Source organism: Callithrix jacchus, chromosome 9 (genome assembly GCF_049354715.1).
Source record: "Callithrix jacchus isolate 240 chromosome 9, calJac240_pri, whole genome shotgun sequence".
In the NCBI taxonomy this organism is placed as follows: Eukaryota; Metazoa; Chordata; class Mammalia; order Primates; family Cebidae; genus Callithrix; species Callithrix jacchus.
Window position 1 is genome coordinate 80732547 of NC_133510.1, and position 17110 is coordinate 80749656.

Here is a 17110-nt window from a genome sequence, read left to right on the forward strand (position 1 = left end):
ATCTTACATGGCACGTGCCAGGCAAGAGAGCTTGTGCAAGGGAACTCCCATTTATAAAACCATTGGATCTTGTGAGGCTTATTCATCACCATGAGAACAGTATGGGGAAAACTGCCCCCATTATTCAGTTGTCTCTACCTGGTTCCACCCTTGACACATGGAGATTATTACAATTCAGGGTGAGATTTGGGTGGGATACAGCTAATTGCAACAGTGTTGTGACAGCGGCTGCTATGAGATATTAAATATAAAACTGTAGAACTCTAGGAAGATGGCAGATATAGTGAAAGCATAGGTTTTGATCCATTACTCCTATGAACTCTAAAACAGTATTTTAAAAACAAAATTTTCTTTCTCTTAATTTGCTAAGAGTTTATCTGCAAGTCTATTCATAATATTGATAAGAAAAGAGAAAAACGGGTTCTATGATAGGCTAGTTACTTGTTGTAGTCAAGAATATTGATTTCCTAATAAACTTGAAAAAAAGTATTTTAATTATTCCTGGTGAGTAGAATGTTTATGCAGAAAAAAATGATAATAGAATATATTTGAGTAGTCATTGAAAATTGTATACACCATTTGTTTATTAAGTTAAATTGTACAGTTGAGTTTAATTTTCTGTGGATTAATTAGGCATTTCTTTTCAGGTACATGACAGATGGAGGACTTAACCTATACACTAGAAGTCTGAACCGAATACCAGACACAGCAACTTCCCGAGATGTCATCCAGAGAGGAGTTCATGATGTGACAGTGGATGCAGACAGGTAATGCCATCAGCACATATGATGGGGAGGAGGGCATGAAGCAATTTTATAACTAAGACCATAAGGGAACACTCCTGTTAAACAGTATAAACCAAAGGATTTTTTTATTTTGAGAAATAATTATTTAGGGATATTTTAAAAACTAGGATGATTTTCTTTACAAGAGCCTTTTAGCTCTGTAATACTGAAAATAAGTGTGTGGTTGGGAGATTTTTTTTTTTTTAATTTCAGGTTACATAGTTGCAAATGTTAATATCTGTAAAAGCAAAATTATACACATATAAACATTTTTCTTATTAGAAAGAAACTGGTTAATAAATGTCATTAGATTCAGATATCCTCAGATTTGCCTGGGTACTAATTATATAAAGATTAAAACATATTTCAAATCATCTAGTATAAGAAGCTTGATGCTTTTTTTTTTTGAAGGTGTTGTAAACATAGAAGAACTCTTACTTTAGGCTTATTTTTGCTTCTTTGTGGCCTCAAATTTTTTAAAGATTTGTGTGTGTGTGTTTATGTGTATGTGTTATGAACTAATTATTTTGCTAGAAAATGCTCTGCTGATTTTGTCAGAATCATCACTGTTTAAGAACATTGCTTTGGTAAGATAATGTTGTAATATATGTTCCGGACCTGATTTTGCTCCCTCTTCACTCAGAATTTTGACTTTGTTGAGCAGGAAGGGATTGCATGTTTCCAGAATTTTTATATCTAAATACCTAGAGTAGTTATTTGATTCAGCATTTATGAGAACGACAAAAGGTTAAGATGCAATATACTCACATTCTTAAATAGGAACCGTGTACAATTCATTGTGTATTTTTGTACAACCACAAAGGCTTGACACCCAGTAAATTCTAATATTAGTCTTTGGTTTCTCCTTATCTACAGGCTATTGATATTCTAATTCTTAATGGTTAGAACAGTCTCAGCTCCCACTCTGTATGTATCCTACTCTCCTAGCCTATATATTCTCGTGTGTGTGTATGTGAAGAATCTTCCCCCATAATGTAAGTCCCTGAGTGCAGAATTTTTGTCATATTCTTTGCATGTTGAATTTTAACAAATGTTTGTGGAGTGAATGAACAAATTAATGAATATAGGCTTGAACAAATTAATGAATAATTTTATGAACAATTAATGAACAAATTAATGAATAATTAGGCTATATAGTCACACAGGTTGGCAATCACATTTAATTAACTAGAGAAGCAAATGAGGCCCAGAAAGAACCAACGTACTACAAGGATATTATGAAAGAGAAAAATGAGTTATGTGAAAAATAGGAAATGGTGATAAGAGGGAAAGAGTCCGAAAATGTGGGCCACATTTTGAAACTAATATTATTCTATTATTGTTAGCTGAAAGTGGAAAATGTTATGGGAGGGAAGATCTGCTAGTGTTTGGTAAAGGAGGTTGTGATCACAGAACCAAAAAATGAACACAAGGTGACTTCTGCTTGCAGACAGTGCAATAATCAACTCTCCTTGCTCCATCGGGGCCCCAGATTGGGCTCTGGCTGAGGAACTCAGAAAAGCATAAAGACCTAGATATGTATCTCATAAATTCAGACCTGTGAAAACAGTGCCTCTTAAAGTATGGTACATGAACCAGCAGCAGCAGGAGCAGCAGCAGCAGCCATTGAAACTCGATAGAGAGACAGATTCTCGGCTCCATCCAAGTCTTACTGAATGAGAATACATGAAGGTAAAGCCTGGCAATCTGAGTTTTATCCAGCCCTTCCATTGATTCTTACGTAAATTAAAGTTTGAGCATCACTATATTAAATTGAACAAATAGATGCCAGGCCTACAAACACGTGAACAGCTAGCACAAATATTTAAACATTTAAAACGACATTTCAAAGTTCTTATTTACTTTATTACCTGTGTTCTCTCAAGAGAATGAGAATATTGAAATGTTAGAATACACTGACGGTGCTAATTTTTAAATTACATCAGAAAGTGACTTGTTATACCTGAAATAAATTGGTTCAGTTTGGTAGGTGCAGTTTTTGAGGATTATATAAATGGTTTTTTAAAGAATTATATAATTTTAGAAATATGAAAACCACTTGAGCTTCTTGTATAAATTAAACTGCAATAAGGTCATAGTATAAATCCTATTAGCAGAGAAAAAAGATTTTTTTTTAATTACAGGTGAGTCTGAATGTCTTTTTTAAATCTTATATTCAGGAAGTGACGTGGGATATATGTCATTTTAAAATACATGGTCTTAAATGTTGTACTTATGTGACTCAGTTAATTTAAAATACCTCCTTCTATTGAATATTATTTCACAAAATTTTCTAAAATTTATTACAATTTCAAGTAGAATAGCAAGAACAGATATAAGGTATTGCCTTTTTGTTTATGTTTACTCAAGAAAAAGAAAATTACTTTTTGTTTTTTTTGAAATCGTAGAAAAATATGTTTTCTGCCTATTTACCTTAACCTTTTAATCCCAGCACCTTAAATTTGACTTAGTAGGAAATAGAAGACAATTACAGAAAATATCAATTGAGGAAATTTTATTCTGCTAAAAACTATATCCATACAACATAGCAAATCACATTTTAAAGGCCAAAAAGTCTTTCGCAGCATTCCTTTCTCATCATTTTCAAAACGTATCTTCTCTCTGCTCCTGCAGCCTGTTGATTTTTCTGTTATGCAGTCACATAATTACATGTTTACATGTCTGTTTCACTCATAGAACATGAAACACTTAAATGTAGAATAATATCTGATTCATCTTTTTATCACCAGTAGCTAGGATACTGTAGGAGCTCAATAAGAATGTCAGATAAATTGCGGAAATAACCGTATCATAACATATAAAAACGTGAGTTTAAACAGAAAACAATTACACATATCAAAAAAAATGTGATACCATTTTTTGAAAGACCTTTCAGATGTCATATAGTTTGGACTCTTCTAGTGTTTCTTACACCATGAGACAATAGTCGATACTCTAAGTCAAAAATCAGCTTTCTGTGGTTATATACATTTGATAAAATCTGAATATCATATCTGTTCTTAGAGAGTCATGATGGATATTAACATATCAAAGGTACAGAGAAGTCCTGAGGTTCAAAGTAAAATCTGCTTAATTTTATTTAATTCAGTGCTCCATGAGGGTTTTGGTCACTGATTCCCTCACTTTTTTCTCCTTTGATAACAATTAACTTATTTCCATAGCATTTTAAGAAATGCTGATTTAGTTGAATGCGTTCACTTGGCCAATATAGTAAGAGAAACTCAGAAAAACTGATTTACCCGGGATCATGTAGCTAATAGTACAAGGATTCAGGTCTTTTGCTTCCTATTCCATGGTTCCCAGTTACTTTTGTCAAAGATATTTTAAATAATATGAAACCGTGATTGATTCATTATATTAAATGGTTAAATGATAAGGCTTGCTATAATAGTTCACTAATAAGAAAGCTTAAATGCCATTTTTCTAAAAGCTGTGTAAGTGCAAAAGCAAAGAGGCATAGCACAATGGCAACCAGCCAGTTAGCTAGGATAGCAATGGACTTGAATTGTTTGTATTGTTACAGCGAAGGCTATTGCTTTCCCCTTTGATCAACTTCTGGTTAAAATGTGATGGACAGTAAAGAACAACTGAATTCCCCATACAAGTGCATTAAAAATAGCCCCAAAGAAAAAGGAGGATTTTCAGCGGCCATCTGTAGTGTATTTTAAATATTTTATTGCTTAAAGATATTGCAGTTCATTTACTTTCCATATCAATCCAACATCAACCCCATTTCTTTATTTACTTGACTAAAAAAAGGATTACAGAATGGATATAATCCTTGTAGATTTGTTGGAGACTCTCCAGCAACTTCACAGATACATTTATAGCAGACAGTTAAATATGTGGGTTTTATACATTGTGTTGGGCTATGTTTAAATGGTACATTTTGGGAGACTGGAAGATGATGGTGGTTTTGACCTTTATTAACTCCTATTATTGTTCTTACTCTACCTTCTCTGCTAACAATCACAAATATTTGATAAAGAAATATATGATTACTTCCTAAGTGCCCATCATCATAATAGCATCTTAGGTAAAAATAAAACAAAACAATACAGGTGAAAGTTCCTGAGTTTAATGGTGAGAGAGTAGTATAAACAAAGGCCACTCATAATAGATCTCTATACAAAGTGCCTTAGACGCACCGAAGAGAAACAGTTACTTCTACCTGAGAGTATAAACGAAAGACTTCAAAAAGTGATAGCACTTAAGCAGGGGCTTAAAGAAAGCATCTAACTTTTTGACATCCAGCCTGGGAGAGATCAGAAGGAATGTGGGGAGTGAGAGCATAAAGGCATAGCAGAGTTTGGTGTGAGGAATGGGATTCTGAAGTGCACTGGGAAAGTGCACTCCTTGACAAGGAGACAAAAGACAGAGGACCCAGGGACCATACTAGGATGTTTGGACTATAGGTAATAAGGAGCTACTTTGCTAAGTTCAGTTAGTTTTATTTCATTTCATAGCAAGAGCACATGGTATAAAGATTGTATTTTATTTATTTATTTTTTTAATTGCATTTTAGGTTTTGGGGTACATGTGCAGAACGTGCAAGACAGTTGCATAGGTACACACATGGCAGTGTGTTTTGCTTCCTTTCTCCCCTTCACTCACATTTGTCATTTTTCCCCAGGCTATCCGTCCCCAGCTCCCCCCACCCCGCCGCTGGCCCTCCCCTTTCCCCCCCAGTAGACCCCAGTGTTTAGTTTAAAAGAAACTCTCTCAGAGCAATGCAAGAATATCGAAGAGGGATGAGATAAAGACAGGTAGAGTGCTTAGAAAGTGACTAAAATTAACTAGATGAGACCTAACTAAAGAATGGTAGTGGGGAAGGGGGCTGGGGACACCATCTATTTCTAGAGGAACTTGGGTGTGTATGATACTCCTTGGCTGCCATAACTAAATACCACAGACTGGGTGGCTTGAATAATAGACATTTAGTTTTTCACAGTTCTGGAGGCTAGAAGTTCATGATCAAGGTGTCAGCAAATGTGTTTTTTGATCAGAACTTTTCCTGGCTTGCAGAGAGTGGTTTTCATGCTGTATCCTCGCATGGCCTTTCCTCTGTGCTCCTGGAGAAATCTATCTATTTATCTATCTATCTATCTATCTATCTATCTATCTATCTATCTATCTATCTATCATCTATCTATCATCTATCTATCTTATCTATCTATATCTATCTATCTATCTATCTATCTATCTATCTATCTATCATCTGTCTATCTATCTATCATCTATAGAGAGGTTTCTGGTGTCTCTTTCTCTTATAAGGGCATCAGTGCTATTAGATTAGGATTCCATCCTATGAATTAGTTTAACCTGAATTACCTCTGTAAAAATCCGGTTTCAAAATACAGTCCCATTGCGGGTTAACCCTTCATATAAATTTAGGGGTGGAGACACAATTCAATTCATAACCCTGTGCAACTCCCAGGTGATTATATCCTTGGGAATAGAAGGACAGGCACTATATAGGTGCTAGATTAAAATATAAGTATGTATAATCTAGAGCTTGTACACAATTGTATACAAAATTAGCTTGTATACAAGCTCTAGATTATATATATGCATATTTATATTGTAAATCGCTGCCTTTAGAAATGCATAAATGGGGAAAAGAGAGCCAAGGATTGCCAAAAAATTTGGGTTTTTTTTTCCAAGTGAAGCCAAGAGTCTGGACTCTTATGGGAAGTTTCCCAATTTTTAAATATTAGAACTCTCCTAACAGATACATAAGATCAATAAATACAGTTAAAGACAAAAAACTTTCTTTAGTGGCAGAAAGTCTAGAAATTCACAGACATGGGCCGGGCGCGGTGGCTCAAGCCTGTAATCTCAGCACTTTGGGAGGCCGAGGCGGGTGGATCATGAGGTCAAGAGATCGAGACCATCCTGCTCAACGTGGTGCAACCCCGTCTCTACTAAAAATACAAAACATTAGCTGGGCGTGGTGGCGCATGCCTGTAATCCCGGCTACTTGGGAGGTGGAAGCAGGAGAATTGCCTGAACCCAGGAGGCGAGGCGGAGGTTGCGATGAGCCGAGATCGCGCCATTGCACTCCAGCCTGGGTAATAAGAGTGAAATTCCGAAAGAGAGAGAGAGAGAGAGAGGAATTCACAGACATATTTATATAAAGCAGGAGACAGTGAGGATTGCACTCACTGTCCTGTAACTGTCCTAGTTTCTTGAAGTTTCTCACAGAGATAGAGCTGCTGATGATACCACCTGTGCAAAGTGAAAATGCCGCCAGTCATGAGAAGCCTGCCCAGCAGGTGAGTTAATTGTAGCAAAACTATCCGAGCTCTTTTTGGAGATTTTAATGCAAGACAGAATGAATCTAAGGTCAGCTTCCCAGCCATAGCATCACTCAGTGGAGCTGGCCTCCTGCCTGCCTGAGGCCTATTATGGCAGTACTAAATTAAATTTAGTTTAAAGCACTCTGTGACTTTGCACTGTGCAAACTAGGAACACATTTGTATCTCAGATGTAGAGTAAGAAAACAAGCCCTGAGAATGAATTCTTAGCATTGAAAAAGTGAATAAAGGAAGAACAACCATTGAAGAGACAGAGAAGTCAGCTTTAACACAAAGATCAAGGGACAACTAGGGCTAACTGATATTTTTTGAAACAGAGAAAAGAGGAAATATGCAATAATGTCCAATTCCTTGGGTAAGTGGTTTTTGACAACCAGTTTCTTATGAGTGACTTTATCAAAGTTAGTTTCAATGAAATACTGAAGGAGCGTGCTAGGTTATAAAAAGATGAAGAAGTTAGGAGGTTGAAACAAGGAAAGGAGACCTTGAGGAAAGTTGTGGTGAAGATAAAAAGAGAGATCAGATAGAAGTCAACACAAAGGACAGCATGAAGATTGTTGCCGATTTGCTCTGTTTTTGGCGGGTAGGGGAGAAAAGAATTTGATCTGGTTCAGAAAGTGAATTCCTAGACAAAATAAGATGATAAGTCTTACGGAAGATAGCAGAATCTGGAAAAAAGTTATAGGTCTGCTATAGACTTAACATTTATCTCTTTTCCAAAATTCATACGTTAAAAACTAGTCCCCTTGTGATGATATTTGGAGGTAAGATCTTTGGGAAGTGATTAGGTCACAAGAGTGGAGCTCTCATGAATGCTGTTAGTGCCCTTAGAAAAGAAGCCACCATCAAGGACTCCTTAGCCTTTTTTGCATGTGAGGTTACAGCAAAAAGTCCACTGTCTATGAGCCAGTAATTAGGCTCTCTTCAGACACAAATATGCTGGCACCTCGATAAAGGTCTGAAAACATTACCTTGAAGTCCATGAGCATGTTTAATGAAAGGAAGGAAATCAAAGAGTTTTGGTTAGAGGGTTTTTGCCACAAAAATAAATGAATTAATAATAAATTTCACATTTGAGAGGTAGAGATTTACCGGGTGGTTGAACAAATTGCAAGCTATAACCTGGGTTACTGAAGTAGAATGATCATAGAGGTCAAAATTAGGTTACATCGATGATTCATACAGGTAGCTATTCAGTCAATATGATGGCAAAATGTGCTTCAAAGGAGAGAAAGGCAAAGCTCCAGATAATATATTATATTGGATGTTAACAAAATTCCACAACTTGTAGTAACAAAGATGCCTTTACCATCTATATTTTGTGTTGTCTGTCACATTGTTATCTAAACTATATTCCTAAATATAGAGATTACCAATTGTAATTATAAACTAATCAATATAACAATATTTTTACTGATTTGATGTATAATCATGCTCTTTTGAAAGTATAAAAGCATAATACATCATAGAAATTATTTTTGTATTGTACTACTACCAGATGGATTGGCTTGGTTTGTGTAACTATAATCAAGAGGCTGAAATCACAACTGATGACAGAGTTTCCAAAGGGTATTAACGATTGTCATGATTTTATATGACTCTGAGGTTGCCATTGTAACTCATCATATATTGAAGGAAGCCTCAGTTCAAATCTAAATACATAGTTTAATACTAAATATCTAAGTCTGCAATTGTTAGCAATGTGCAAAAAATTACATTGCATGTCAAAGGGCATCATGCCAGTTCTCATAAAATCATGAGGACATCAGTTATAAGTGTGGGAGACCTTTACTATTTCTAAGCCTTTTCCAACTAGGAAACAGAGATTTTTCCTAAGCCACAAAGCAAATATCTCAGGGATCAGAGTCATGATGCTTGTCACTAGTTTGTGTAAACTAATAACTCATTTTATCCATGTTGATTTGTTCCAGAATAATCACAGAATCAGTATTTTCCCATGTCTTAAGTATTTCCTTCATTAGCTTACTGGCTTTCCATAGTAATTAAAAGCAAACACAATAAAGATTAACAGGCTGAGATGGAAAGAGACAAAGTAAATATAATTACTTCATTTTACAATCAGATGGCCTGTCTTTTCTGCACACATTTTTTTACTCTGAGTAGGGAGAAACCAATGCAAAACATTAGGGAAGTGGAAAAAGTGATATTGATGCCCTCTCAAATTATCTTTGCCATTCTGATCATGATTGCAAGAGTATGAACTGGTTCTGGACTTCTCTCCAAATCTTAAAATTAACTGTGCCCATTGTGAATAACCTCAGAGACTTCCAGTATTTATTATAATGCCCCTTAGAGAATTAATTAATACCATACCCACATGTTGAGAACCTACTCTCTGCCAATCACTGTCCTCAATCCTGGGCTTTTTACTCAAGGGTCTTATATTAGAAGGGCATTAGAGTAGGGATTGTTAAACCCCAATTGCCATTGAAATTCCAAAGATGCTTCAACAATACAGCAAGTTGTAGATTATAGCTATAAATGCTATTTTTTAATAAGACTCACCTTGGCATTAAAGTTGATCAAATTTTAACTTTACCTTTGTGGAATTATTCTCCCAATACAAAAGAGGGGTTCCAGGTCTCTTATTTATGTATTATTTTTATCTTATCTCCATATAATAGAATTTACTAATGAATCTTGTGAGGACGGTAAAAATACTGAGAAAAAAAAGATGAGGAATAGGAGGAGGGAAAGAAAAAGAAGGAGGAGGAAGAGTAGGCAAGTTTGTTATAATAAAAATAGCTATAATAGATACAAGTACTGAGGGCCTAGTATATGTATCTAACATACCATTTTACTTAAATACATTATTTTACTTTATCTTTAGGTTTTATTACTACCATTGAGGCAAATTAAACTTAGATCAAGTAACTTGCCCATAGGCACTTTGTTAATAAATAATAATTACAGGATTTAAATTCAGATCCTGTGCTTTAAGTGTTATTCATAAAATTATTAATTTAGATAAAGGTTTTTATCCTGCTTGGATGAAATTTTTTGACTTAGTAAATTATTTAACATTTTCAATTTTGGCCTAAACATACCTACAATATAAACAGTTTTTTTAAAAATATAGCTTCAAAAAAGTTGATACATTAATTCAATGTGTAATGGTATCTATTTCTATGGCAGGTAGTCAATAGATCTGTAAACACAGATGACAGAACAATCATTTCACATGAGTGAGAGCTTCTAAAAAGCTAGTTCAGTTGCTAATATAAATAAAGCAATTTAGCAGTGTTTTATTCTTTTATATATGTATATATAGAACATAATTATTTGTACATATATAATTACATATGTTATATATAATACATATAATTATATGTAATACATATACACATGATATGTGTAATATATATAAATGTCATTATCTTGAGATCTAATTCTTATTGAAATATCCATTTCTAACAGGCTCAAAGAAATAGTAGAAAAACGGAAAGGGTAAAAATATATTTGACTTGTGAAATGAAAAATATTAAAATAGGACTTATATAAGAGAAAAGAATTTAGTCCTTTTATATTACATGATTAACTTTTCATAATGAGAGATGTTCTAGCTAATTAAATTGTTAATTTGATTTAAGAAATTACATCTGTACATGAAACACTTGGTTATTTCCCCTTCGAGAACTAGGCATGAATTTTTTAAAAAATAGGCTAATGGGTTCAGACTTTCAACTTGGGATCATTAAATTGAGAGCTTTTGGCTGACAGCTGATAAATACTTCTACATCTTCTCCATTCTGGCTGCATAGAGTGGGCGGCATGGACTGATTTATTAGAGTCATATGGGTTCCATTTATATTTTTTTTCTTGCTTGACTCAATTTGCATTTGAAATAAAGTTATTTCCAATAAGCTTGATTTTTTAAAAGTCTTACCAGAGCTTCCATATGTTTTTATAGGATAAGTTGTAAATGAAAGTGTTTTCGTTATAAATGAGTGCTTATTTTCTAAACTAGTTTTTTATTATAAAACTTTTCTGTGATTATTGATGAAAATTCACAGAATATACAAAAGTATAAAGAAGAATCTAAAAAGAATCTCTAATCTTCTCAACCCCAAGATAACCAAGAATATTGCAGTAAGATATTTCCTCCTAGGCTTCCTTACCCTTTCTATTTGTGTGGTTTGGGTTACATCCTACATATAGTATATTATCCTGCTTTTTTCACTGTATTTACATAATAAATAATACTGCATAATGTTAGATATTATTATTTTTGAATATGACTTTTAATGATTACATGTCCTTCTATTAATGGAATAAATTATGTATCTAAAGAGCTAGTACAATGAACCATTAAATTTAAGACATTCATTACATTTCTGATGTATTTGCGAAATGATTAGAATCTTCGGGACAGGCACGGTGGCTCAAGCCTGTAATCCCAGCACTTTGGGAGGCTGAGGCGGTTGGATCACGAGGTCAAGAGATCGAGACCATCCTGGTCAAAATGGTGAAACCCCGTCTCTACTAAAGATACAAAAAATTAGCTGGGCATGGTGGCGCGTGCCTGTAATCCCAGCTACTCAGGAGGCTGAGGCAGAAGAATTGCCTGAACCCAGGAGGCGGAAGTTGCGGTGAGCCGAGATCGCGCCATTGCACTCCAGCCTGGGTAACAAGAGCGAAACTCCATCTCAAAAAAAAAAAAAAAAAAAAAAAATCTTATCTGATCTGGTTGTATGACTATATTCATGTATTTATCTTCTAAAAAGATCAAATTTTGAACTTACTAGAACACGATGCCTCACATACTGTGTGTTCATGTTTGTGTGGGTATGTGTGTATGTACATACATACACATTTGGTATTTAATTTTTCTATATAATTCTCATTTGGTGAGATAAAGATTTATGATTTAATTTAATTTTAGATTTTAATTTCAAGTATGTATTTGTAAACTATCAGGAATTATAGTTTGTTGTAATTTTTTTTTTTTTTTTGAGACGGAGTTTCGCTCTTGTTACCCAGGCTGGAGTGCGATGGCGCGATCTCGGCTCACCGCAACCTCCGCCTCCTGGGTTCAGGCAATTCTCCTGCTTCAGCCTCCCGAGTAGCTGGGATTACAGGCGCGCGCCACCATGCCCGGCTAATTTTTTGTATTTTGGGTAGAGACGGGGTTTCACCATGTTGACCAGGATGGTCTCGATCTCTTGACCTTGTGATCCACCCGCCTCGGCCTCCCAAAGTGCTGGGATTACAGGCTTGAGCCACCGCGCCCGGCCAGTTTGTTGTAATTAAAAAATTTTTTTTCAGTTAGGCTTTCCTGCTGCCAAGATAGCTGATAAAATCTTTTTACTGAAACTGGGCTTCTTCATGAAGCTTAATTAAATATCCAGGAGTTCCTTATTTTTCTACGGAACAAAACCCTATCATTTATTTCTCTAAGAGTATATTTTACTCTGACCTCAGACAACCTGGACTAGTCACATCTACCTGACTGCTCAAATATGTGCTAGGTAAAAATAAAAATATTTGTAATAATAGTTTCCCTATTGAATGTCTGGATGGGGCCACACATATTACTAAGTACTTCACATGTGGGAATTAATTTAATTCCCATAACATCCTTCTGAGTTTGGTACTATAATCATTGCCTTTTTGCAAATGAGGTGTGCAATGCACAAGAGATTGAAAAACCTTCCCAAAATTACAAGACTAGTAAATGTCAGATGCTGAGATTTATACCCAGGTGAAGTTTTGTTTTAACGTTGATAAAAATAATGACATCAATAGTAACTTGATTATTTTGAAATTGTTTCTAGTTTCACCCTTGATCCCAAGCTCATTTCATTGGGATAGTGACTAGAACAGGTTAATCATAGTGAACACTAATAGATATGCTGTTCAAATTTCGGTTCAATACTACGTTTGTGGAATATGTTGGAACAGTTGATGATTTTATAGCAGAGATATTTTAATGGTCAAATATTATACTAGCTTCACTGCTTCTGAAACAGTACAAATATATTATTGAAAAAATGTCTTAAATGTAGAAGTCTGTAAAGTCCAGAATATAGAAGGAAATAATACCATTAAAGCTATGAGAGTGGCAACACTGAGGAGGAATTGTAACTGATTTAGCAGGCCCACAAAAGCCCTGGGAACACTGTGGGAAAAGTCAAGAAGGATGCAGTTTACGCTACAGGGACCCCAAAAAGGCTTGGCAATTTTAGGATCAAATAGGTAGAACAGAGCACCTACCTATCCTTGGATATTTTATAGGCTTCTGAAAAAGACAGACACAGAGTCCTCAAAAATACTATCACAGATTATAAGATTGACATACAACTAGGACGTAGAGAAGGGGCACTGAGCCTATGAAGTTTTGAGGAGAGTTTACAGAGAAGACAATACCTGAAGTGAGTCTTGGAGGATAAGTAAAAGATAGGGTGTGGTGGCTCATGCCTGTAATCCCAGCACTTTGGGAGGCAAAGGTGGGTGGATCACCTAAGGGTCAGGAGTTCGAGACCAGCCTAACCAAGATGGTGAAACCCCATCTCTACTGAAAATACAAAAATTAGCTGGGCATGGTGCCTTGTACCTGTAATCTCAGCTACTTGGGAGACTGGGGCAGGAGAATCTCTTGAGCCTGGGAAGCAGGGGTTGCAGTGAGCCAAGATCACCATCACACTCCAGCCTGGGTAACAAGAGTGAAACTCCATCTCAAAAAGCAATAAATAAATAAATAAAAATAAAAGTATTCTACTAATTCTGATATGAGATGTAGGAGTGAATATGAAGTAAAAACAGGAGGAATTGGATCAGAAGCTTTTCAAAAGTGGTCAGACCTCCAGGTCCCCAACCCAACTTGTGAAAAGTAGATAACTGTCTCTTTTCTGTCTGAGTGAAAGACTAGAGATTTTTCTCTGGGAAAAGAAAAATAGAAAGATAATCTGGATGGGACACATGGCACAGTTGAGGGCTGAACACAGGATAATTAAGCATTGAGAAGATCTGTCTTCTCTCCTTGTATCCTGTAATCCTGGCAACATAGTGTGAGTCTACCTGATCAGGACTATCACTGATCCCTTACTTTCCCTGTATATCTGTCCCATGCTTACTAATTGCAAGTCTATACATGTCTGTAAGCTGTACACATTGAAGAAAACAGTGTTGTGAGAAATAATTTTTCTATAATTAATTATAAAAAGGGAATTTGGAGTTTAGATTCCTGGTTTATGAACCTATCTAAGCCATTGGCTGATTGTGTGAGTCTGGAAAGTTAGCTCTCCTGGTCTCATTTTTATACTTACGAAATGAATGAAACTTAAGTTGTAAGAATATTCCTCTTTAGATTGTAACAGAAAATCATATTAAAACTGACTTAAGGGGGAAAAAAGGTATTTATTTTTTATATAACGGAGAAGCCTATAGTTACTTGAACTTTGATGTGGCTGGATAGAACAATATTCGGTTACCTTCATCTCTTGGCCTGGCTTTGGTATTTTTCCTAGATAGATAGGATTTGGGTGCTGTGGCATGTTACATCCAATGCAAGGATGGACTAGCACAAGAATTCTAAGGAAGACTTTATTTTTAAGTAAAAAGACAGTATGAGATTTTTAGATATAAAGACTTAGATTTATAGCTTAATTACTTGAAATTGTTTCAGGGAAAACTAGTCCACAGTCTTCATTTTGGAAAGAAATGCACTTTAAGACAAAGCATAATTATTGCCTCTCTCCAAAGCTTTATTAACCTGCCATTGATCTATCCATTATTTTCATGACTGCCAACTTGAAATGTGAGGCTCTCCTGATTGCAGCAATGCACTCTCAGTTCTATATAATTCAAGGTTCAGATCCAGTGGGAGAGAAACAAGCATCTGCAAGGTTCCCAAGAGTCAGGTGGATTGAACAGGTCAGGACATCTTGCATGTTCCTGAACCACTGAACCAATCACAAAAGCACAGATGCATCTTCACAGCCTAAGACTTTACTTACCTCTTAACATGCTTACTCTATGGAATTCCCAATACACTTTTTCTCTACTCTCTCCCTTCTTGTTTTCCCAATCTGAGCATCCTAGCATCTGGCCACAGGTTTATCTTATGTCTTGGATTGCTTTGTGTCACACTTTACAATATGAAAATATGTAACTACTTGTTGATGTCCACCACCACCCTAAAACATGCTATTTCATAACATTGCTTATGCCTGAAAGCTCATACTCAACTTGGAATACCAATTCTGGCTTCCTTCATATCTCTTAATTATCCTCCAAGACTCACTTCAGGTGTTGTCTTCTCTGTGAACACTCCTCAAAACCTTATAGACTCAGTGCCCCTTCTCTACACACTAGTTGTGTGTCGATCTTATAATTTGCCATATTATATTGAGGACTCTGTGTAAGTCTTTTCCAGAAATCTAAGAAATAGCCAAGGATAGGGACTCCCAGAATCAAATGCAGTTCTCATCACAAAATATACATGTGATGCCCAAAACCCAAAACCATCATTTGAATCTTTGTTATAATGTTTCCCATATTATTTTGAAGATATATCATGTCTTTTCTGGTTTTTATAGTCTTAGAATCTAGCACAGGGCCTGATTCACCATTTGTACTCAATAAATGTTTATGTAAATAAATGAATGACATGCTTTCTTTTGAGAGCTTCTTTAAAAAAAAACAACACAGGTATAAAAAGAAGCATGTGGCTAGGGTATTAACATTTAAAATAGTTATGGAGGAGAATTTATTAACTATGAAAGTCTATAAAAATTATATAATCCAAAATATTGCTATCTGGTTTTATTTGCTTAAGAAATTCAAGACTTTCTAGCCTGTGGGCTTGTGGTAATTTTAAAATATTTTGACCAAGATATTAATAATTTTTTTGAGACAGAGTTTCATTCTTGTTGCCCGGCTACAGTGCAATGGTGCAATCTCAGCTCACTGCAACCACTGCCTCCCAGGTTTAAGCAATTCTCCTGCCTCAGCCTCCTGAGTAGCTGGGACTAGAGGTGCGTGCCACCATGCCCAGCTAATTTTTTGGTCTATTTAGTAGAGGCAGGATTTCACCATGTTGATCAGGATGGTCTCAATCTCTTGACCTCATGATCCACCAGCCTCAGCCTCTCAAAGTGCTAGGATTGCAGGCATGAGCCACCATATGCTGCCCTATTAATAAATTTAAATAGCAAAGTATAACTTCAGAAATTTTGCTTAAAGTATCTTTGGATTGTGTCTATACCATCAAATAATTCTTCTCTGAGTGTAGAAAATGTGTGGAGTGAAATGCTAGACTTCTAATATTTGTTGTATATGTAATTTATACACATATTTCTGAAAAATATAATTATATATATAGACCTTTCCATATTTCTTGTTTTTTCATAGTCTTCATATTTTTGGTTATTCATTGATATTGATTCTGTAAAATAAGGAAAATTGGTAGAAAGCTCTGTTCTACAAATGAAAATATGAAAGCACAATAATGTTAACCCAAATAGTAGCTCAATTAAATTGGATTTTAACTCAGCTTGATTGTTATGTGGTCTGGAGTTTACAAACATTTTTCATAAAGGACCAGACAATAAATTTTTTAGACTTTATGGGCAAAGAGGCAAAATTGAGATATTTTGTATCGATTTACACAATAAAAGAAAACAAATTGTCTCCAATTTTTCTAACTATTTAGAAACGTAAAAATCATTCTTAAATAAGTGTACAATTTGGATTTGTTCCATGGCCATAGTTTGCTGACTCCCATTGTGGTGGAACAAATCCAAATGCTAACTGTTAGACTCTTAAATGCAACACTGATTCTCTATATTAGATTCCTAGGACTTCTATAACAAAGTACTACAGATTGAGTGGCTTAAACAACAGAAACATATTGGGTGGGTGCAGTGGCTCACACTTATAATTACAGCACTTTGGGAGGCCGAGGTGGGTAGATCACCTGAGGTCAGGAGTTCGAGACCAGCCTGAACAACATGATGAAATCCCCTT

At 35.4% G+C, this 17110-nt stretch overlaps 1 protein-coding gene across 12 annotated transcripts in view; it reads left to right on the top strand.

The window, feature by feature from the left end:
* Nucleotides 1–17110, top strand: part of NAV3 (neuron navigator 3) — an 872565-nt gene that overhangs the window by 710509 nt on the left and 144946 nt on the right. For all 12 annotated transcript variants that reach the window (XM_017976235.5, XM_078336921.1, XM_054238645.2 and 9 more), the window contains one exon: nt 648–767. In XM_017976235.5, the coding sequence (XP_017831724.1) occupies nt 648–767 (120 nt within the window). The remainder of the gene's footprint in view (nt 1–647; nt 768–17110) is intronic.